The 25326-nt window shown below is 38.6% G+C and overlaps 1 protein-coding gene across 1 annotated transcript in view; it reads left to right on the top strand.

Annotated features, from left to right (window-relative positions):
- The first annotated feature begins 385 nt into the window (after window positions 1-385).
- The window catches only part of Enpp1 (ectonucleotide pyrophosphatase/phosphodiesterase 1), a 66803-nt gene continuing 41862 nt past the window's right edge, over window positions 386-25326 (top strand). Inside the window, exon 1 of the mRNA XM_027938530.2 lies at window positions 386-633. Within this exon, the coding sequence (XP_027794331.2) occupies window positions 388-633 (246 nt within the window). The 5' untranslated portion in view covers window positions 386-387. The remainder of the gene's footprint in view (window positions 634-25326) is intronic.

Here is a 25326-nt window from a genome sequence, read left to right as displayed (position 1 = left end):
TTTTGGGGCCCCATGATCTCATGCCCTCTGCAGACCACACTCTGCAATTCCAGTCCAGCCCGCGCTGCGGGGCCACGCAGGGCGATTCCTGCAAGTGTTCGCGGTGGCCGGGGCGCGGGGAGGGGAAGGCTTTGGGGAGAAGTTAAAGACACGCCCACGTGAAGGACTCAAAATAACCTACACGCAGAGTGCCCGAAATCAGACAGGAAGCCAAATAATCCGGGGCGTTGAGTCGCTTTCCCTTCACTTCGGGCGCTGGGCGGAGGGACAGCAGCCAAGGGTCTGACGGTGGGGCGGCGCGGCGCGGCGCGGCGGGCTGGGGCGGGGCCGGCGCGGAGTCTATTAAAGGGCTCTGGGAACAGCGGGGCCGGAGCGCCCGGGGCCACGATGGAGCGCGACGGCTGCGCTGGGGGCGGGAACCGCGGTGGCGGCGGCGAGGGCGGGCGCGGCCCCCGGGAAGGCCCAGCAGGGAACGGCCGCGACTCGAGCCGCGGCCGCGCCACCGATGCGCCAGGAGACCCGCGGGCGGCCGCGTCCTTGCTGGCCCCTATGGACCTGGGGGAGGAACCGCTGGAAAAGACGGCGCGCGCCCGCACCGCCAAGGACCCCAACACCTATAAAGTGCTCTCGCTGGTAGGTCGGCTACCCGGCCTGGCGCGCAGGAGGGCGGGAGGTGGGGCGCGCAGAGCTCCTTCTCTCGCAGCGCGGTCAGCACCCGGCCCCGGAGAGAGGCAGCCTCTGGGGCGCTTCGCTTCGCCTGCACACCCACCTTTGCAGCTGTGCCAAGTCTCAGCACCGCTTTCCCTTCTTTTGGCGCCAGCGATATGTTTCACTCCGGATGCTCGGGAGGGCCTCAGTATGAATCCAGAGTGTTAAAACCGGTCCTCTTTAGAGATATCACTTTCTTCCCAAGAAGAGCCCAGGGTTTTTCGAGGAGGAAAAATGAGCAACCTGAAAGTTGTCTTAGGAAGGTGCAGAAATGTTAAACCTCTTTTGGTGGCTCTGGCTCGGGATGCAGTACTGTAGTGATGATTTAGAGTAACTGATTCCAGTTGAAAAGATTCAACAGACCTCTTTTCTGAGTTTTATCAGGAACTTTAGAAAACACTTTTCGTTCAGCTGTTTAGGTATTTCTTGCAGCTGCTCAGAAATTCCATCAATGTTAACATTAAGTGACTGTGATTCTTTGCCCACTCTAACCTCAGGCTACGCAATCTGGGTTGCTAATGTATAACTACTTATGGTCCCTTCGCTATTTTGTCATGACAGTTGCAGGATCCACAGTTAATTTTCTTGAAGTGTGTGGTTGTTTTTCATTCTAAATCTTTGGTGGCCAGAGCTAATCTTGGATCAGAAGGCCTGGGTTTCATGGCCATTATTAGTTCCTGGGGCCTTCCATAATTCTTCCCTACCTCACTTTTTTTTTTTTTTTTTTCTGTGTTAAAATGAGGTCTTGGAATCTCTTGGACATTGCATAGATTTTTGTGAGGATCAAATGGAGCAATGTGTGTGATAAATAAGATCAAAACCAAAAGAAGATATAATCGTTTTTCTTTTATTAAGTGGAAACCACAGTTCTGTGTATAGAGTACTAAAATGTATTGTCACACATGATGATTGAACATAATTTGTTGTAAGACGTCTTTTCTGGTGTTTGAAGTCTCCTTTTTGTAGTCATTTCCAATGATATTTTAGGTATCATGGTGACATTACAGTACTTTGAGCCAAAATTCCTAGACTTAAGAGATGTTGTCATATCCTTAGTACTTAAAAATAAGCCTAAGTTTCAAAGAATAAGTGTCCCAAACCACATGATGTTTGCATCTCAAGATATATTTTTGTATCAGATGTCATTGTTATAACATATGGTATTGAAGAGAACTTGTTTCATTTGAGTCTAGTGGATTTTTTTTGTTTTGTTTTTATTTTTAATGAAGACCTTTAGCTTTTACAACATGATCATTTAAATTATTTAGTATTACTACCTTCAGGTGGTTTTAGCATACTATGAGGCAGTCAATAATTATCCATTGAATTTTATGCAAGTCAAATGTAAAACCATTTCTACATGTCTGTAAGTCTTGAAAGTTTTCCCAATTGCTTAATCTTTATATCTTCCCTGCTCATTTACCTACTCTCTACCCATTGAGAATCCACAATGGGTATCCACAAAGGTCCACCTTTGGAACAAAGGTTTTAGTCTTTGACACCTGCACTCAGCTGGTCAAACAGCATCCCATATGTTTTTATGATGAACCTTTGCATGGTTGAGATGGAAGTGTCCTGGTACTTATTTCCTCAAATAGGACTACTAGGAATATTTTTTGTATCCCACTAGGTGGGGCCTTTTTCTGTAACCTATATTTAATTCTTACTCCAGATCTTTTGCTGGAATCCCGAGAGACATTAAAATATAAGTAATCACCAAGCTCATTGTCTTATTCTTGAAACTTTTTAAAGCTGAATGTGAAGCCTCTTCTACATTCTTCTTTCCCTACCTAACTTCAGTACCCTCCTACCTCCAAATCTTTCCTCCAAAGGAATTTGACAGCTATTATCAAAGAGCACTGTGACACATCTTCTAGAGAAAAACTACAGTTAGAGAATTTCTCTTTTTCTCTCTTTCTTTTTTCAGATTAAGCATTAGCACACTTTTCATAAAGCTGAAGAAATAGGTTGGACTGATGCATCCTGGCGTTGGGATTAAGAGTACCCACTCTACCGCTGCTCTGCTTTAATCTAGCAGAATAAGCATGAGAGTTGCTTTGCAAATAGATAATCAATCAATGGTAATGACTTTTGCACTTTTCTGAAATTTTCTCAGTAAACTGAAAGGATGAGGGTATGTAAGAATATATAAAGAAGGGAATATCTTGTCCTACTCTTGCTTCTCCCTATGTGGTGTTTGATCCTAGGAAAAGACAAGCAAGCTCTATTCTAGAGGCTTTTGGCCCTGGGTCCTGGAAATGCTTCTGCCTAGGCACTGAGCCAGATTGAGGAAAGCAGAAAGAGGAAAAAACAAGTATTAGTTTCTATATGCCTCAGTAGATATGTGTGTCAGTCAGCTTTCTGTCACTGTAATGAATACTGAGGTAATTGAGATACACAGAAAAAAAAAAGTTTATTCAGTTTACAGTTCTGGAGGTTCCAGTCCAAGATCAAGATGCCATTGCTGTGGGTCTCTGGTGAGGGAACTGATGGTGTTGGCATGAAGCACATGATAGAGCAAACCACTTTCATCATGAGCCAGGAAGCAGAGAAAGAATGAGACCTGAGTTTCACAATCCCTGCAGAAGGCACCCCCACCCCCATGATCTAACACCTTCAATAAGGCCCTGCCTCCCAATAGGGCCACCCTGGGGACCAAGACTTTAAGCTCATGGGCCTTTGGGGGACTTGCAACATCCAAACTATAGCAATATTTTAAATACTAGATGTTTTTCCTTGGTTCCAAATCAAGTTTTGAAGTATAGACTTCTATTCAGGTTGGATTTGGAGTTTCATTTGAAATATCCTTGTTCCCTGCATGATTTTAAAGGGACAGGAAACTTTAACTGCATTGCAATGTATTTTTTTCCAGTTAGTTCTTCTGAAGCATTGTTTTGTTATGTTGTGATCTTCTGCTGTACTTATGCAAACATATGTCCATGTGTGTGTCAAAGACTTCATGTATAGGTAGTGATCAATGAAGACTACTTTCACCTTTCCTTTGAAGAGTTTCTTTTAAGAGGTGGAGTTGGCCTTGGTTATCTGAGATTCGGGTGTGAAGGTTAATAATTCCCTCAGCTTCCTTCCCTTTGCCTTGTGATCTGTTATCACTAGAATACAATGTTAATAATACTCACGATAACTCTCTGCTCTTAATTAGATTCAGAATTGACATGGCTCTTTGGTTAATGAAGATTTAATAATAGTATTCATGATAACTCTCGGCTCTTAATTAGATTCAGAATTGACATTGCCCTTTGGTTAATGAAATTTAATATCTGTCAACTACAGTTAAGCATTTTATTTTAAAATGGCCAGAGCACCTTGGAGGTCAGAGCTGTCTGCTCTTTGCCCTTTATGGTATTTATTTCACGTGTTCTAATAAAATGCACCAAGGATTTCTAGGAACTCAGCTAGACTGTTGTTTTTACTTCTGATTCTAAAATAGTACCTGTGTCATTTGCTGCTAAGACAAATATCTGGATAAATGCAACTTAAAGGGGAAAGATTTTTGGGGTTCAGTTTCAGAAGTTTCAGTCCAGGGTTGACTGGCTCCATTGCTTTGAGCCCTTGATAAGGCAGAACATCATGGTGGAAGTGCATGGTGGAGAAAAGCTATTATCTTATGGCAGCCAGGAAAAAGAGAGAGAGAGGGAGAAAGAGAGACAGATAGACAGGCAGACAGGCAGACAAAAGAAGGGGCCAGGGACAAGCTATAGACCTCAAGGGCATGCCCCTGTGACCTGCTTCTTCTAACCATGTCCCACTTGTCTATGGTTTTTGCTACTTCCCACTAGTCCATTCAAATTAATTTACCAAATGGATGAATCCACTGATAAAAGATAAGATCTGGATCAGAGCCCTCATTATCCAATCATTTTCTGAAAGCCCCACCTCTGAACATTACTTCACTGGGGACCAAGCCTTTAACATATGAGCTTTTGGAAGACATTTCAAATTCAAACCATAATAATACCTAATGTGGTTCAGTGTCAGTGTTTGGTTGGTTGAATAATCGCTACATTTTTAATTAGAGGGAGTCACACTTCAACTTGTAAAAGGGCAAGATGGGAAGACCAAATATATAACATGGCCTCAAAGGTTCCACAAATTCAGAAATCCAAATATACATGATCTGGGTATAGTTTCTCAGGTAAGATCAGAGTGGGAATAACAATTTATTTGGGCAGAGGGAAATGAAACAAGTAATGAATGAACAAGAGTTCCTGACTGAGGCCACATGTCTAAGAAGATACCAGACAGGGCCTTAGTGATCATTTAGATTCAGAATTAGAAATCTAGCTGCTGGAAATTTTTTTCAAGTAGAAATAACCCAAATGAGGATGCACTAGGATATTCAAGTAAGGACATTGTATAGGTAAAATAAATCTCCCTTACCTATGCCAAGGCCTCTTTTGTTTTGGTGACTTTGCTGCCATATCCACATTCAGTCTTTATAACTCTTATGGGCCACTGTTGCCTCCAGCATTGCTGTCTATTACTTCTTTTCTTCTGCATTGAGTCATGCTCTGTGATTTCTCTCACACCCATTTGTATCTCAGCTCTTTCCGCTCCATGTAGTCTCTTTCTACGGCATGCACAGCCTTGCTTTGAATACCTGTCTCATTTCCCTTCTGTGCTGCTTGTCAGTTAATTCTCAGTTTTGCCATCTCCTATCCCCATCATATACTAATCAGGCCTTTGAAGAGAATCCCTGATGGCCATGGGAGAGACATGCATTATGCATTCAGTATAAGAACAACTGAGGCTATTTATCTTTGTAGAATATTTGCAGAAATTTTTATCAGCTTCTCATGTTTCTCCTTCTAACTCTTTTCTCTTAGTTTTCAGTAGCTAAGGTAAATATAATAGTTTTATGTTCAATTTTGTTTTGTAATACCATTGTAATTTTTAATATTAATGAATGTATTGCAACTGTAATGGGCATGTATTATGTATTATGAGCTCTTTGGACAAGGCAGAGAACTTAATCATGATTCACAACTTTTTTGTTGTTGTTAGAGGGAGAGGTATTTCAAGTTCCAGACAACTTGGAAACAAATGAGCTTTTGGAACTTAACTTATAATTAGTGTTATGGTTTGGAAGTGAGTGTCCCTGAAAAGCTCACATGTGAGACAGGGCAAGAAGGTTCAGAGAAGAAATGATTGGGTTACAAGAGCCTTAACCCAATCAGTGAATGAATCATCTGATGGACTTTAGTGGTAACTGAAAGGGGAGGTGGGGCATTGGGGGTGTGGCTTTGGTATAAATCATATGTATACCTGTGGAGTAGAGTGTCTCTCTCTGCTTTCTGATCACCATGTGAGCTGTTTCCCTCTGCCACACTCTTCCTCCATGTTGTTCAGCCTCACTTCAAGCCCCAAGGAATGGAGTCAGCTCCCTATGGTCTGAGACCTCAAAAACTGTGAGCCCCCGAATAAACTTTTCCTCCACTGAAGTTGTTTTTGTTGGATTCTTAATCACAGCAGTGAAAAGGCTGACTAAAACAATTAGTGATCTGCCTTTGGTTAAAATAAACTTGCCTCTATCAACCATGAAATATACCCCAAATAACAAAAAATACACAAGAAACCTTTTTAGTAAATGAACTCATGGCACAACATGGATTACTCTTCTCAGCATAAATCTTGTGCAACAAGAACAGATATGCAGAATGCTGACCTAACATGAAAATCCTTTGGCATTAAATAAAAATTGGATTATGTGTTAACCAAGGATGGAAAGTGCAGTAATACATTTAAGAAGGTCTTTTAAAAGAGTAGCCAGAATTTCAGCTAAATATTAACCGGGGCACACTACTTCCTGAATATTTTAGTTACCTGAGGCTTCATTACAACAGTTAAGATATTGTCTATAATATATGTCAGTATTTTCTCTTTTACTTTTAGTTTTTAGAAGAAGAGCTGTTGGAGATATAAGTGGTTAAAAGTTTAGATGATGATAATTTGCAAATTTTAACAGGCGTTTTCCCATATATTTTTAATTGATTTACAACACATCAACAGCTCTGAAATAGGAAAGTATGGTGACATTCAGTTCTATTTTTGCAGATCAGGAAACAGGTTTAGAGGAGTTCAATCAGGTTTCTCCCACAGTGTTCATAGAAACCACCTGGGGAATGCCTTAAAGACATGAATTCCGGGATTCTAATACCAGAGATAAGGATTTGGAATGGATTCAAGGAGCCTGCATTGTTTTTCAACATTTTTTTCAGATGTAGGTGGTTTATTTACTTCACTTTTAGAAACATATCAAATGCTGAGGCAAAAGCCTTACCATTAAGTAATAGACCATGATAAGTGAAAGGCCTTTTTTTTTTCTTCTTCTTGTTCTTTTTTTTTTTTTAATTGAAAGGTCTTTTAAATGACAGATTTTTATTGTGGCCTAATGGCTGATGTCATCCATTTGTTTGCCTTGTCCATGATGATTGTTACATCTTGATGCACCAGGCTTTGTCTGTCATTGGGTGTCATCTCCCCACACTTCAATATAAGCGATATCTGATTAGAACCTCTGTGATTTCTAGTGTGATGACACAGATTGTTATATAATGAGATATATTTCTTTTGGTAATTCAGCAACTAAATTTCCCTGAAAAAATTCAGTGACAAAATTAGTGTGCTTTTCACTAGCATAAAATTAGGCAATAATAAGGTTTTCATGGTCTTCCAATATTGCAAATTTTTGGTAAATTTCTTTCTTAATTTGAATTTCCTTCTTGACACATTTTTAAATGTACTGGAATAGGAAAATAGAGAGTCATCAAAGAAAACTGTTTTTGCAAGGGTGAATTTTCACAAGCATATCTCATTGATAATTTTCTCACCATATCTTATGACTTCACATAGATCTATCTGGCAAACATTCCATTCAGATGTGATTAGGGATCTTTAAAGATCTTTCTATTGTGCTTTTTAGGAGAATATTCATGAGAAAAATAGCTTGTTCCTAAAACTGGGTTCTTTCCCTTCTAAGGCTCCTTGGCACTAGCATGCTTTTAGGGTCTTAATGGGTCATCTGAGGCCTAAGATCTCTTCTGGAAAGAGAAAAGAGAAACTCCAGAAGTTTTATGGTGCTTTTATGTAGCAAAATAAATAACAACTATTGTGAGGTTTTTTTTCCCTAAATGGAGTTTGGAAGACTCATATGGCATATTTGCCACATATATTGCTGTTTTTCTGGAGGCCAAACCATCTTGTGTTGAGGTTAAAAGCCAAGCTGGATGCTTTTTTCCCAGGAACACCCTTGTTATTTAGAAAGCATTACTGACAAACTGTTGTTACTGCTAGTTGGGTATTTGGCAGTCATTTTATTAAAAATGAATGTTATTAAGTTTGTCGATTCAAGGAAAACAAATGAAGGAGATATCTATTGCCTACAATAAAATTGAGCTTTTGGGCAAAATTAGAAATTTGAATAACTTTCATATTTGATTCATATGTGATTCAGACATATATTTCCTGAATATCAACTTTACAGCTTCCCAATCCTTAAAGATCTTTTGACGTTATGGATGAAGATAATAAGGGATGATATTTTTCATGTTGTTCAATGATGTATGTCAACATTTCAAAAAACAGCAGAACTTAGTAAACCAATATTTTTCAAAGAACCAATGGATGATGTTCCAAAATTATGCATTGATACAAGTTCCAAAGTACAAGGTAGACTAATGGATTTTCATGTAACAATATGAAAAGTTGTCAGTATCTATCCAAGTTTCATGTTATGATTTAAAGAATTGCCACTTGTAGAATTTTGGTGTGGTTTTAAAGAAAAGTGTCCCTAGTCCTCTGAAAAGCCTTCTTAAGGTTGTTAGCTATTTGTAGGAACATAGATCCTGAGACCAAAAGTTTTGAGAATATATCTGCTTTAAGGGAAAGTATATATTTAATAATATTTTAAGAACTAAAAGAGGGAAATGGGAGATTAGGACATATAAAAATGATCAAAAAGGTATAACATTTGTATCTTTATGTAAATTCCTTTATAGATTTCAAAATCCTTCTGCTTCTGCTGCCTTATTGAGTCCAATTATCCTCTTGTTAGAGATAATTTTGGGGTTTCTGATCACATTAGTAAGAATTCTGTTAATCTTATCTCTGTAGTTTATTGGTAAATAACTTTGGAGTTGGAATTGTGATAAAATCCTGATACTCTCTTATTAGCTGTTTGAATGCAGACATATATTTCCTTAATATCAACTTCCACAACAGTAAAATAAAACCACATCAGAGTGTTGTTAGGAGAATTGAATTATATGTGCAAAGTGGCACATAGTGTGCCCCTCATGGTAGTTTTTCTTGTCATTGATAAGCTTCAGAGTGACCTGAATTTTAAATTTTTCTTTACTCAGAAGGCCCTTGACAGCTTTGCTACCTGGTGTGTGCTCTCCTAATCCATCTGCATCATTTTCCTGCAACTTGTAAGAAATGAAGAATTTTGGGCCCCATCCCAGACCTCCTGAACCAGAATCTGCATTTCCCAGGGATTTGTCTGCACATTAAAGTTTGGGGTGTCACAGCTCTCCAAAGTTATGAGACCTAATTATTGGAATTTCTGTAGCTATGAGTTATAATCAATGCTTGCTCTGCCTTTGACTTCATACAAGATGCTGTGATTAAAAACACAAAGCAAGACAGAAAAATTCAGTTCCTCCCTCCATGACCTCAACTATGATGGCATTGGGTTGAAGTGGCACTACTGCTGGTTGCATTTGGTCTCTCTCCTTCCTTGGACCCCAGTGGTACATTGATATAAGTAGCCCCATTGCTTCTGTGTGTCCAGAACACTGCACACCATCTCCTACTTCCCTTTGCACATGCAGTTTCCGTCTTTCAGGAACCTACCCATGCTCTCATTTGTTGCTTGTTCTTTAATTGCTTTTTCCTTACTCTGTACTGGCTTGTCCTTTAATTGCTCTTTATTGCTCTCAGCTGGGCCAATTTTCTGTCTTTGCAATCATATGATAATAGGTGTTTTTCCAGCTTAGCCATCCATCTACCAGGATCTCATGTAGATTTCTCTTTACAACATACCATCAATAGAACTCTTCACTTCAAAGTTTCCATTGCAGTACCTTATTGACAATCCACAAAACCAAAACAAAGGAATCTTGTACTGGGGCTTTTCAGGTGTCGAATCAGGCTAAATGTCCTTGGCACAAGTTTATTCCATAATACTTAATCATCCAATACACTGGCTTCCTATAAATCACCACCTAACATCATCTAGATCAGAGTCTCTGGAGACTAGGAAACAGGTGAATGGAATGTGAATGTGCTCAGGTGGGAAGGGTATGGGCTAGGAGCATTAAGAACAGATCATATTGGTCCTGTCTATTTTTGGATTACCCAGGGAAATAAATACAAAACAACTCTACTTATATATGGTTCATTTATATACCACATCCAATCAGCTTAAAGGAAGTTAATGTGCAGAATGTCAACACTTGGAAACTTCTTTGCCATCTCTTGGAAACTTTGAAAAAGGGAATGATGTTTTTTCAGGAATGATTCAAGCAAAGGTCTTGGGAGACAGGTATCTTGTAGAGGGTAAACTTGGAGTAATAAGAATTGTTTGCTATATGACCTTTGAACAGTTTCTTAGCTGATTTTCAGTTTTCTTAATCATAATATAAAAGGTTAGGTGGGCTTCTTCTAGATCTAAAATCTTTGTCTAGAGAGAGTATTTTCTCCTGTTGTAAAAATGCTTCATATCACAGAAAATGCAAAAAGGTGTAAAGGAGAAAATAAACACTGCTTTCATTCTATGTGCAAGCTATTAATATTTTGTTCCTCCCCCAAGGATTCTATGTGTGATGAGGACCACAGACAAGTCAAGATGGCGCCTGGCACTTTGCCAAGAGGAGTGGTTTGAGAAGTAATGCCAGCGAGCCACTAAGATGATAGAGATTCCTTAATGACTGACTGCTGTGTCTAGATTAAGTCAATTAAGTTAAGTTGTGTGTAATCATTAAGATGATAAGGATTCCTTAATGAACAATTGATGTATCTGGATGTTAATTGAAACAAGCTGTGTATAATCAGTTAAGTATATATACCTCTGCTATCCTGCAATAAAGTGGCTCCCGCTGTATCAACCTTCACAAGTTCCTTGTCACTCGCCCCCCCCCCCCCCCCCCGTTATTTTGCCCAGCCAGCCAGGCTGTGGCATATGTGTACATATCATTTTTTGTTTTTTTTAACAAAAATGAGATCAAATTGTATGTACTGTTCTCTTTCCTTTTTTAAAATTTATAGTTTATGTGATATTTTAACATTGCTAGACAGTCTTTTTTTTTTTTTGGTGGCACTGGGGATTGAACTAGGGCCTCATGTGAATGCTGTACCATGGAGCTACATCTCCAACCCTTTATAAAATTTTATTTTAATGCAGGATCTTACTAAGTCACAGGCTGGCCTCCAACTTAACTATCCTTCTGCCTCAGCCTCCTGGGTGTCTGGGTTTGCAGATATATACCACTGCACCCAGATGTTAGTTGACTTTTTAATGTATCTTTGATAAGTAGGATTTTGGGACTTTTATTTTACTATCCTTAGCTCAGTGGCAATCTTTGTAACTGTCCCTGCTTGTATTTTACATGCAATTAGTCCTCAAAATTTTATTTTATTTTTTTCATTTTTTAATCATTTTTTTAGCTCTACTTCCATTTACCATGACTCCTTCTATGGTTATATTATTAATTATCCTAAAATAGTGACTGCTTTTCAGTATATTTCTTTTCAGAATTTTCCAGAGACTTCCACATCACATGTGGTAAAATTTGTATTCCTCAGCCCAGCATTTAATTTTTTTTTAAAAAAATTTATTTAGAGACAGCCTCTCTACATTGTTTTAAATTTAAATTTTTAAATTTTAAGTTTTATTTAGAGACAGGGTCTCACTGAGTTGCTTAGGGGTTCGCTAAGCTGCTGAGGCTGGCTTTGAACTAGCAATCCTCCTGCCTCAGCCTCAGGAGCTGATGGGATTAAAGGTGTGCACCTTTCTAACCCAGCCTCATTTTTAGCATTATTTCTCATTGTTTGAGTAATAGTGGATCTTGTTTCTCAAGGGCTTATTAACAACTGTTTATAGTATATAAACATATATAGTATATGTTTATAGTATATTATCTGTTTGTAGTAGCACTTCTGGATGACTAGCGCATACACACGCAGCCAGTTATTTAATATTTGTCAATCATTTAGAGTAGACCCTTGTCTCTAGTAAGTGCTGGTAAGTTTAGGGAGGAAAATACACACCTTCGCCTTTGTTGAGTTTACCATTTGTCAGGTCCTGTGCTAGATACTTTATCTCCTCTAATTGGCACAGTTCTGTGAATGAAGAGGAGCAAACCTGTTGGCTGATGAGGGTGTCTGGTCTGGCTCCTGCAACTCAGTGGGACACAGTGTCCTGCACGTTGGGTGAGACATGTTTTATACCCACAGCTTGGATTGAAGAGTTTGAAGGACTCAGGTATTTTTTGGTCTTAAAGTTCCTTATCAATTTAGAGTCAAAATCAAGCTCAAGATACATGTCTCTCTCTCAAATCTTCCAGCTTTGCTGATCTATACCTTCCATTACAGTCAGCTCAGAGTAGGGCTGTTCTTCACACACACCTTATACAGGTTATTTCTATTCTCTATCCCAGGTGTGATTTTTTTCACTTCTGTTTTCTCACCCAGCACCAGGCACCCCCAAGTTCCACTTCAGTGTATTCTTTTACATGAAACATTCTTTAGCTGCTCTTCCGTCCGTCTCCCTTGACCCTGAACCGCTCAGTTGCTGCATAATCCTGTAGAAGTCATAGCCCTTATTTAAGCATAAGAAGTCATAGCCCCTTGTTTAAGAGGCAGACTATGGAGCCAGACTTCTGGGGTATAAATTCTGTCTCTGCCAATAACTGCTGTGTATCCTTTAATTTGGGGCAAGTCCTTAAACTTTCCCATGTCTTAGTTTTCTCCCCTGTACAAAGGAGATAATAATAGTAACTACCTCCACATCTGATAGAGTCCATGCTAGATTATAAATTGTAATTTATTGGACACATATTTAGAATTCCTATTGTGTGAGTGGTGTGGTGCAAGAGGCTAGGCCACATGGTCAATAACAGTCTACCCATAGGGGACCAGATACTTAGCAAATAATTACATAAAATATCTCAAGTTGCAACCATGGTAAATCCCACCCAGGAGCCATATATTGAGCTGTGAGAGAACAGTGATGGGAAACTGGCCAATCAGGGGGGTCAGAGGAGGGGGCCTCTAGGAAGTGCCTATCTTGCAGAAAAGGATTGGGAGGGGTGGTAGTAACAGGGGCAAAGAGGAGGGAACATGATTTATCCTAGAACTTGGAGAAGGCCACCATGGTTGGCATGCAGAGCTTGTGGTGTACTATGGGACAGTAGGCTGGAACTGTCATTAGGGGGCAGGCAGGGCTTTGCAGACCATCTGAGGGATTTTTTTTTTTTTTTTTAAGAGCAATTGGAAATCACTGAAGTCCTTTTTCTGTTTGCCTGTTTTGTTTGGTTTGATTTTTGTTCTTAGCAACAAGATGTAATTTACATTTTAGAAAGGTCATTTTAGTTTTAATGGTAGGAACAAATTAAAGGGAGTGCAGAGGGTGGATGTAGAAAGACCGACACTTTTTTTTTTTTTTTAATTCAACTACTTTATAACTCTCTTTCCTTCCACTAGGCACATATTGTAGCTACTTATATTAAAATTTAAGTAAGTAATCTTAAATAAAATAAAAAAAAATTCATTTCCTCAGTCATAGGAGCCATACTCCAAGTGCTCAGCTGTGACATGTGGCTAGTTTCTACCATATGGGTGACCATGGATATGTGGGACATTTTTATCATCTTAAAAACTTCTGTTGGATATCAGGTAAAGAATGAGGTATCATGGTTTTTGTTTTTAAACTTTTATAATTCTTCAGCTCATAGTGGTAAAAAAGTACATAGCACTTGCTCAAGAAACATTTACTAAAAGAACAAAATTAAAGGATTAAGTGTGAATGTCCTTAGCATCATAATTTCAAGATTCCTTATCCAAATAAATGAGTATAATTAAATTGACTTAACTATAAATGAATACATTAAAAGATGCTATATTTCTAAAATTATGTTCCCTCTCAAATTATAAACCCATGTATCCATTACCAATTTTTAAATTGTGTCTTTAAGTTGCCACCATAATAGCAATTAAGTAACCATTGGGCCTATACAGAAAGTGAGTGATGGTTTATTTCCCTGTTAAGCTATTTCCTGTCCTAGGAATAAGTACTAAAATCCTCTGTGTAGTTACTTTTTCTTTTCTTCTTAATTTCTACCAAGACTGTTTTTAAAGGATAAACACAAGGTACTGTAGTTTGAAATTTTTTTTTTCAGAAAAAAAAGAACAAACATAAGACACACTTAAATGCACATGATGTTCTTTGCACCTTTTGTTTTTCATCTGTGACTGCAACCTGAATGTGTAGGTATGACACCTGCCTAGGTGAGAGGTCAGTGCTTTAGTTGAGACCCATAAAGCTTTCCCTCTTAGTCCATCCATCTTATCCTCTGCCTGAGGTTAGGAAGGGCTCTTCTGTAGGATGAAAAAACAAACTTGTTTTCTTCCTTTTCCTATTTTATGAACTTTAAAAGTTCTTTTCTAAAATCATTTAATGCTCTTTTTATTTAATGAGTCATATCTTTCTTGATGGTATCTTCAAAAGTGACAAGGTATTTTTAGGATGGGGGGACAGTATCTTTTATTGTTTGACATTCAGCTGAGCAAGATCTATTTTAATAGCATTTGCATTTAGAAGATTTGAGAATCACATAAAACAGGTGAATTCCTAAAATGGAGGGTTCTTTGCCCACATTAAGTTTAGCTACAATTGTCCCCTGGGCTGTGTTTATTGATCTATCTTGGTCTAATTATTTTTAGCTGTGTTCATCAGGTCTAATCAGAGAAACAAAGGCCATGTCTGATAATTTAATCAAAAGAATTTAAAATTAGAAGCAAATTACAGCATAGCTAGAAAAGCTGGATGATGGGGCACCAGGACAACCCAGAGGCTGCTACCACCTGGGAACAGAGGACAAAGGGAAAAGGTGGTTAAACCAGGTCTTGGGAGCTAGGGCTGTGATGGAGAACTGGGATCCTGAGAGAGGTTGTCACCACAGGGGTCACACCTGAGAAAAGGAAAAGAGAATGGCCTTGATTCTTGCCGCAGTCCAGCTTCAGCAAAATAACGGGGGGGGGGGGGGGGGGGGGGGGGGGGTGACGAGCAACTTGTGTACATTGATACAGCAGGAGTGGGAGCCATTTACTGTAGGACAACAGAGGTATTTATACATTCCACACAGCTTATCTTCATTAACATAAACTAGATACAGCAGTCAACCAACAAGAAATCTCCACACTTAATGGCTCGCTGGCACCACCTCATAAACCACTACCTCTGGCAAAATGCCAGGCGCCATCTTGACTTGTTTACAGACTCTTTAACAGATTCTCACTTCTTCCTACCCTCTAGTCTTCTGTCCTTGTTTCCTACTGGATTATTCTGGCCTAAGGACTGGGGTCAGGGAGTCTGGGAATGAATTCAGCCAAGGTTCTTTCTCTAAGCTAGAAGATCAGGAAAAAGCCAGAGTCCCCATTTGGGTTTCTTGGAAAACAGACTTGGGTACAGACTCAGAGATGGAGACTAGTGTACCTGGCATTTTCCTAGAGCATCTCTTGAGGTCAGCACCTGTGGAAGGGAAGGCAAGGAAATAAGAAAGTGAAGGGGAGTTGACATGCTCAGTGGAATCCCATGGATGCCACATCAGTGGAGGACTTGCCCACCTTGTGGCCCATACTTTTTTTTTTTTTTTTGGTACCAGGGATTGAACCCAGGGGTGCCTAACCACTGAACCAAATCCCCAGCCCTTTTTAAATATGTGCTAGATGTGCGCTCCACCGCTAAGTCACAGCCCTAGCACCCCCATGGCTCATTCTTAAATTAACCTGAGTTTTTTTTTTTTTGTAGTTGTCTAAGAGGGAGAAGCTGCCCCAGGAAGAAGGTGTGGCTTTGGGCAAATGGCTCTTTTCATCTGAAGTGATTCCTCTGGGGTGTAATCCCATACCCTGAGGAGCAGTTCCCTCATCCTTGAAGGGTTGTCCAGACAGTTAGCCAGAGTATTCAGCACATTCAGGGAATAGATGTGAAAGCAATGTCTATGCCTTTTTGAATTCTTGAAAAAAAAATTCACACATTGCTGCAGTGTATGAAGTGAACATTCAACTTGCTTTTTTCCCTTAGCAATAGCATATATTGCTGATGTAGTCCACATCCCAACCTAGAGATCTACCTAAAAAATTTTAAAGAAACATTGGCAAATTAAAAAAAAAAAATGTTTGTGGTGTAGCTTTACATGGAAAAGGATGAAACACAATTGTACATGGAGTTGTTTCTTGAAAATGTACATGTGTGGGATTTAACATTTTTTTTTAATATTTATTTTTTAGTTTTCGGTGGACACAACATCTTTATTTTATTTTTATGTGGTGCTGAGGATCGAACCCAGTGCCCCGCACATGCCAGGCGAGCGCGCTACCACTTGAGCCAGATCCCTAGCCCTGATTTAACATTTTTTAAAACAAATTGGAAAATTTCTGGAAGAATAATGTGAATGCATGCCTATTTCTTTTTCTCCCAATAAACACTCTATTTTGAACAATTATAAATTTACAGAAAACTTGTGAAGCTAGGACAGAGTTCATCTCCACATCATATGTGGTTTTCCTCTCCTAATATCTCCAAAATTGGATGGTACATTTACTACACCTAAAGAATATTGATATATTCTTATTAATAAAGTCCATACTTTATTTGGATAACCTTGTTTTTTTTTTCCACTAATGTTCTTTTTTGTTTGTTCTTCCAGTATCCCATCCAGGAACACCATATTACATTTAGTTTTTGTGTCTCCTTAGGCTCTTTTTCACTAAAATTCTCAGACTTTCCTTGTTTTTGATGACTTTGACAGTTTTGAAAGAATGAGTCATATATTTTGTGGGATATCCCTCTATTGGGATTTGTCTGATTTTTTCCTCATAATTAGACTTGGAAGCTGTAGTTTGGGGAGGTAGCCTGCAGAGGTAAAGTGCCATCCTCAACATATTTTATTAAGAGTCTTTGTTATTAATATGACTTATCTTTGATGATGTTGGCCTTAATTTCCTGGCTAAAATAGTCTTTTTCAAGTGTCTCCATAGCAAAGTTACTTTATTTGTCCCTTTCTACACTGTACCTTTGTAAGGAAGTCACTATGCCCATCCCTCACTCCAGGGATGGACACTTATGTTCCTTCCACCTTTGTGTTGGGCGAATATCTACATAAGTTATTCGGAGTTCTCCTATATAGGAGATTTGCCTATTCTTTCCCATGCATTTACTTTTCAGTCATTTAAAATATAAATATGAACTCATCAATATTTACTTTGTACTTTGGGTTATATCCCAATACTCTGTTATTTATTGTTTTGTTTAAATTGTCCTAAGCCATTGGGAATTGGCTTCTCTGTCACTTTGCCATATGCCTATTATGTGTGTGTGTGTGTGTGTGTGTGTGTGTGTGTGTGTGTGTGTATGTGTCTGCATATTTAGTAGCTCCTAACTTTCTGGCACTGCAAGGTGTTTAAGATTTTTCAGCTCATTTTGTCCTGTTGTTTATTTCCTGCAGGTTGCTTGGCGACATAAAACTAGTGTGTATAGTCCACGTTTCTACTTGCAAATTAGGAGTGGTCTTTCATAAACCTCTCTGCTTCCACTCTGCATTTACCAAAGAGGAGGGATGAGGGGTACACGCTACAGTGCCTACATCCCGTAGAGCTCTGCCTGTGCAGTAGTAGTCAGGGGTTTCCTTCCTCCACTAAAGTGATGACAACCCAGGACATTACCTTTCAATGAAGCACACTTATAGCAGAGCCAATTTAGATTTCTTGATTAATCATTTTACCTTGCAAATGGTTTAAGCATAAAATCTGGGAGAAGGAGGCAGGCAGTGTGCCTCAGGTGGCCAGGAAGCCATTTTCGTTTGTACTACAAACTTGATAAATTTATCTCTGTTCTTCCTCTGGTCCTCAGTTTGATGGGCTAAAAATCTCTCATGGTTTTTGGTGGGTCAAGAATTTGGGGGAGGTGTGGCAGGGCAGATGCAGTTTATGGTGTTCATGCAGTTCATGCAGCTGCAGTCAGCTGGTGATTGAAATTAGAATGTCAGGGCAGAGCATCTAGGGGCTGGCTGGGCGACTCATTCTGTCTCTTCATGTAGTCTCAGGGCCTCCCCTGTGGTCCCTGTGCCTGGGACAGCTTGGTCTTTCTCACTGCATGGTGAAGAATAATTACTCTATTGTTTTGAGTGGGGCTAAATGCTAAAGGAATTTAGAGCAAGTATTTCAGGAATAGATCTAAGCAAGTATTCCAGGACACATCTACATAATTTTAAACTAGTTGGGTGGTATTTTATATTGTATGGATTTATAATGATGTATTCAGGTGCTGGATAAAAAAAACAGAGTGCCTGTTTTCCCTCTGCTTTCATGCCACCTTAGTCAACATGGCAGACTTCTGTGACCCCAAAAGGTATGAACCTTTCTCCCCACCTGCCAGCAAGTGATTCTGCAGCTGTGGTCACCTGCCAAGTCCTCTAATTCATTTATGACACTGCCTACCTAGAGATGGCATGGGATCCCACAGGTTGGGAGTTCAGTCTTCAAGACTGACCCCACCCCAGATACCAGTTGCAAGCTCCACATTAATTTTAACCTGTGCTTCTGATTGTCTTGTTAAAAATTGGGGTTCCCATAACATCCTCTTTGGGTTCAGTCAATGGGCTTGAGCAGCCACAAAACTCATGTTGCTGGGTGCAGTGGTGCATGCCTGTAATCCCAGCAGCTTGGGGGGCTGAGGCAGGAGGATGGTGAGTTCAAAGCTAGCCTCAGCAATTTAGTGAGGCTCTGAGCAACTCAGTGAGACCCTGTCTCTAAATAAAATGCAAAAAGGGGTGGGGATGTGGCTCAATGGTTAAGCGCCCCTGGGTTTAATCCCTGGTACCAAAAACCAAAAAAATAAAAACTCAGGTTGACATTTATGACTTATTATAAAACATATTGCAAAGGATACAGATAAAGAGATGCATAGAGCAAGGTACAGGAGAAGGGTTATGGAGCTTCTTCTGTGTCCTTTGGGGTATGCTGCCCTCTACATGTTCAGTTCTCTCCAAGTTCTCCAAACCCTGTCCTTTTGGCTTTTTATGGAGACTTCATTACATAGACATGATGGAAGCATGGACAACCATGTTGAACTGTGATTAGACAGAAAAGGAATCATATGATGCTGATAAACTAAATGGGTAATACAGTAAGGCCTGTGCACTTCCGCATCCTTGGTCTCTGTGCAGTATTCCTCCCTCCAGGGTTTGGGGCATTTGGAATGAGGAGCATCTTATGACTATCAGACAAGATGGGTCACAGAATTTGTTTCTGGTCAAGATACTGAAAAGCAAGAAAAGGTTAGAGTTTCTGTGACTCCCTTGGGGAGGGAACAATGAGCCTAGAAACCATGAATGAAAACCAAAGCATATATAATATTACATACTCTGTTTACTCTCTGCTTATTAATAGAAATTTAGATAGTCACAGGATTTTGCCATTGTAAACAATGCTACAATAAATATCTTTTAATGCATATCTTTGTGTTATTTATGTGCAACATATTAACAGATACATTAATAGAATTAGAATCACAGGTATAGAAGATATGCAGTTTGAATTTAGATAGATTCATCTAAGTGACCTTTTTGAAAGCAATATTTAGACGTCTGTGAAGACAGTGTGTAAGGGCCTATTTCTTCTCACTGCCTCACCGACTCTTGTAATTATGAATCTTTTTAATTAACATTTGTCAATTTCATTGGAGAGGAAAAACATTCATTGGTTTTTGAATTTTAGTGAAAGTAATCTTTAAATACTGTCGTTGGCTATTTTTATCTCTTTACATAGCTGGTTTATTACTTTTGGTATTTTAAAAATTTGGAGTGTGTTTTTCTACTTTTTTTATAGCTTCATTATCCGCCAGAGAAAGCAACCTTTTGTTGTATGTTGAAAATGTTTCATCCTAGGTTCTCCTGCTTTAATTTTGTTTGTGCTGGATATTCCATTTTAGTTTACAGAAATTCATAGTTTTTGTGGACTCGAGTATATCAAATTTTCCTTATAATTTCTGGATTTTGTTGCCATGCCATTAAATGTGTCTAACACCTGAAAATTATAGAAATATTTGCCCATCTTCTTTCTAGTGATTTCATTTTATACCTTTAATTATTTACTCTGTCATCTCTGTCGTTTTATTTTCTTATCAGGCAAGAGATAGAAATCCTCTTGACTAGACACTTTCCTCAAGATCTCTTTTCTCCATAGATTCAGCTGAAGTAAGTTAGACGAATACATGAAGAAAGACCACAAAAATTATTTTGCTCTTCTGACGTTCTATTCAAGATAGAAGACAGTTAAATAAGCCATCAGACCAAGAGCAGAAGTGTTGATAGTTAATAATTCTGTGATGACGCAGGTCCATTAGCCATTTGTGGAGATAAATTGAAGTTCCCCTGTGGGGATTAGATTCTGTATCTGAAGAGCTGTCCTCTGGCCTTTTGAAGTGTGATGCTGCTTTGCAATTGAGGTGTTTTGAGTCACTGACCTTATTGATGACATGCTTGTTTCTCCATATTCTGTGAGGGTGTACACATCACAGAGTGAAGGTCAGCAGACCAACATCAAAGCTCAGCAGAGCCATTACTGTACACGATCAGATGGGTGTTTTCTTCTTTGACCTTTAACTTCAAAGAGAAATGGTCTGTGAAAGTACTTGGTGAGATCCTGGAGAAGCTCACTTTGAGGTCTTTGCTCACTGAGGCAGAAGTAATAACTATTGGTTATTCCTTTCTTTGAAATGCTTGGTACTTATTGAAACAAAAATAAATTAGCATGATGACACAATAACTGCCTGAGATAAATCATTTCCCTTGGAGGGCTCTAGGAAAGATTTCTAGTATGAAGGGCATGGTGCAGGTGAGTTCCAAGCCCCTCTGGACCTTGTCTGGGGAATCACGGCCCCAGGACTTGTGCTTCAGCCTCTTCTCAGGACAGGCCTCCTAGTTTATTCCAGTGGCCTCTGTTCAACCAAAAATGATACATGGGTATATTTGGGGGGTAATGGTCTTTAAGAGAGGAGAGTAGGATATAGGGTCAAGGGTCATCCAAATTAAGGTAGAATTGATTGTTGGAGAGAAATAATAAAATGTGCCAAAGTATTTTTTTTGGATTATTATATTAGTTTAGAGATGAATCTGATAGCATCATCTGCCCAAGAGAGACTAGTTGAACCCGTTCTATACTGTTTTTATTCATTAATTGTTTGGGACTATATTTTGGGTTATAACAGATTCATATTATCTCAAGGGCTTCGTGTTCTATTTCTTGTACATAGTGTCATCCTGGAAAGTTAAAATATATATATTTTACAGACACACACACACACACACACACAGATATCTGCAGTCAATATTCTTTACCACCTAGGAAAAGGTTAGATGCCCAGAGCCTCTAGTAATAGGAGTAACATGTAAGAGTGCCTATGTTTAAAGTAATAATTTAAGGATTTCTATTTGGTGCCTTAATCACAAGACATCTCCATCTCTTTCAGACTTTCTCATCTCTTCTGTTCTTTTAAAAGAAAGATGTCAAAGATAATATACATTTTCCAAAGAAGAACATGTGGTTTCTCAATGTGAACATAATAGCGGATTGTAGTTCTCTTTATTCACAACTGCAATCCATTTTGGCAAAGTCTATTAGACTTGGCCTCACACTGATTTTTCCTACTTACTAAACATGAGAAGTATTTGGTCTTTTAAAAAATGTACCAGATTCATGGCACTATTTCTAATATCTGTTAGAAGTAAGTACTATTTGAAAAGATGCCATACATCCAGTAATTCCATTAATCATTATTGTAAAAAAAAATGCATTAATTGTGGATTCTTGGAAAGTCAAACAAAATTGTGGTATGTCTTTGAAGTATGTTTTCATGGATTTCTGTCTTACTATCTCTCATTTTAAAGTTGGTATTTTTCCATTTGTGTTTGTAGAAAGGTCTGTATTGTCATCTACAGAGTAGAGGTTCTTTTTCCTTTTAAAGGAAGAATCACTCTTAGGAAGAGTGCTAAAGCTTGTGAGCTTAGCTCTCTTGGAACTCACTCAGAGATCCCTAAAAGTAGCTTAGCAGCTGGCTTGAGCAGGCAGAAACAAATCCCACCTCACATATATGGATCTGTACACAACCAAGGGAAGCCAGCGTGGAGTTCCCTTCTGTTATGTTGCCATTAGCATTCTGACTGCCTCTTTGAGTCACTATTACAAGTAGTGGTTTGGTAATAAATGGCCTTGTCCACCAAGAACAAGAGTGAGTTTCCTAGATTATTTGGGTTCTCTTTCTTTCTTTCTTTTCTTTTTTTTTGGTTTGGTACCAGGGATCGAACCCAGGGGCACTCAACCACTGAGCCACATCCCCAGCCCTATTTTTTTTGTGTGTGTGTGTTGAAACTCTTTAATTTTTTATTGTTGGCTGTTCAAAACATTACATAGTTCTTGATATATCATATTTCACACTTTGATTCAAGTGGGTTATGAGCTCCCATTTTTACCCCATATACAGATTGCAGAATTACATCAGTTACACATCCATTGATTTACATATTGCCATACTAGTGTCTGTTGTGTTCTGCTGCCTATTTTGTATTTTATTTAGAGACAGGGTATCACTGAGTTGCTAAGTGACTCGCTGTTGCTGAGGCTGGCTTTGAATCCTCCTGCCTCAGCCTCCCGAGCCACTGGGATTACAGGGGTGTGTCACCACACCCAGCTAGATTATTTGGGTTTCTGTTGTCATTGTGTATATGTAGTTTATCAATTGCTTACAACTTTATAAAATAACTTTTCATTACTCTTTTTTTATTTTAGTACTTCCTTTTCCACCATTGTAACCTTCAACCTATACTAGTTGTAAGTTGCTAAATCCTTCTATAATAGTTTCTGTGGTTTTTAAAGACCCATTAATGAGATAATTTTAAAAATTACTGTTCTCATAATTGCCAAGACTAACATAATTGTGATAATGAAGGATATTCTGCTCTAAGACAGTTATTATTATTATGTGTTCCCTGGCACAGTACAGACAGGCATTAAATTTCTTCAGTTGAATTTGATGAGGTTGAAGATGGGACGGAGAGAAAGAGATATAAAAGATCTATTTTTGGAGGCTATCATAACTCAGAAATGAAGGTAAAGTTTTTAAATAAAAATTTCAGTCTATAAGAAATTGTTGCACATTTGTATATCTGTAAGGCATGTATTTTATTGTAAATATATTGTAGTGCACATCCATCATAGTTTGTAAAGTTAGAACAATCAGTCAAGGACATAGCTATTGTGTAATTTATGATGTATTCTTTATGTATAAAGACAATGCAAGTTGATCACACTTTATTTTCTTCAAGCTGTGAAGATGGTTTCAAGCTTGAAGTTTCTCCAAGGTTCCTCTTTGAAACCAGTATAAATCCTTTCTCTAAGAATACATCTTTGTCTTAGGCTTTAATGAGTTTTCAAATTTAAAAAATTTTTAAATTTATTTTTAGTTGTATATGCACACAATACCTTTATGTTATTTCTTTATTTTTATGTGGTGCTGAGAATTGAACCCAAGGCCTCATACATGCAAGGCAAGTGGCCTACCACTGAGCCACAACCCCAGCTCTCAAAATTTTAATGTTAATGAATAGAACATAACTAAAATCACAAAAGAAAATGGCACATGACCAAAAAAAAAAAAAAAGGCAGAAATTTCACAGTAGAAGCAAAGACTTCCATTATACCCATTATTGGACACAAATTACAGAACCATTTGAAGATTTTTGAAGAAACTATGGAAGAAATAATAGTGAGTTGGAAGAAATATAATTTCTTTTAACCTTTTTCTCTGGGCTACATGCAGGAACTGTCTTCTTAGCTATCCTCCAGCTCACTAATTCTACCTCCCACTATGTCTCTTCTGCTGTTGAGCATAATCATTGAATTTTGTTCATTTTACTTTTTATTTCTGGTATTTTATTTGATTTTTCTAAAAACTTTCTAGGTCATTTTTCATAGTTTATTGTTTTCTGTGACTATTATCCATCTTAACTCTTTTTACTTTGGACATTATTTGAAGAGAGAATAAATTTCTAGAACTGATGAAAGTCACCAATCCTGGGATGTAGCTCCTTGCATGTTAACCAGAGTTAAAAAAATAAATATATCAACAAACATCAGAACTCACTGCAGAACATAAAAGTAAAAATTTTAAAAAAATTTAAAGATATTAGAGGAAAAAATGATTTCTTTCAAAATTATGACAGAAGGAGCTAAATTCTTGGAGCTAAATTCTCAGTGGTGGTGATTATAGCCTAGACAGTGTAACAGTGTCATCACTCTGCTGAGAGAAAATAATTGCCAAGCTGGAATTCTGTACCCAGAAAAAAATCTTTCAAGATTAAGAATTTTCTGGGCATGGTGGTACAGGACTGTAATCCTCACAACTCAGGAGGTTGAGGCAGGAGGATCACAAGTTCAAAGTCAAACACAGCAATCTAGTGAGAACCTGTTTTAAAAAATAAAAGGGCTGGGAGTGTGATTCCATGATTAAGCACCCTTGGGTTCAATCCCCAGTACCAAAAAAAAAAAAAAAAGAAAAAGAAAGAAAATAAAAGAAAAAGAAATGGTGGTGTTTTATTGTCCTCTTGGAAGAATCTCTAGTAGGCCCAGTCCTCTCAGTGAGTTGGATAGTCCCAGGAGGAACTGTCAATTATCAAGCACTTCTGGCCCCATACACCTAACTAGGCATCTTCTACACATTATGGCCAGAGCTGCTGACCACTTTGTATGGTGGGTATCAGCACCCTTTTATAGATTAAAACAACAACAACAACAAAAACAAACAAACAAACAAACAACAACAACAAAAAAAAAAAACCAGAGAGGCTTAATGAGGACATGAAACATTCACAGGTCTCACAGCTGGTGTTTTCTAGAATTTGCTACAGTATAAGCCTCACAAGAGCCCTGAACTTGTTTTTTTTTTTTTTTTTTTCTGCCCTATCCCTAGCACTAGGTGAGTGCTCAGCATGTAGGGTCTCAAGAAATGTTTGTTAAACGCTGAATAAATGAATTGGCAGAAGTGGGATTTGAACCTCAGTTGCTTTGCAGTGGAGGTCTTTGCACCAGGAAGATGTCTGCAGCTTCAGAATGTTAGTGTTTCACTGAAGCTGAGTGTCAGGTTTGCCTCTGCGTGATGGGCTTGTTCAGACTTGACATCTCTTTTCCCCCATTTCATGTAACTGATTCCATAAATTGCTTCACATACAATTTCACTGCAGTTTGTGAAAACCTCCTTCAGAAATGTCAAAAATAACTAAAATGATGCTGAGTGTATCAGAGACCAAGCCGACTTGAACAGCTGCTTGA

This window comes from Marmota flaviventris, chromosome 6 (assembly GCF_047511675.1).
Source record: "Marmota flaviventris isolate mMarFla1 chromosome 6, mMarFla1.hap1, whole genome shotgun sequence".
Classification (NCBI taxonomy): Eukaryota; Metazoa; Chordata; class Mammalia; order Rodentia; family Sciuridae; genus Marmota; species Marmota flaviventris.
This window is presented reverse-complemented; position numbering and strand designations above follow the sequence as displayed.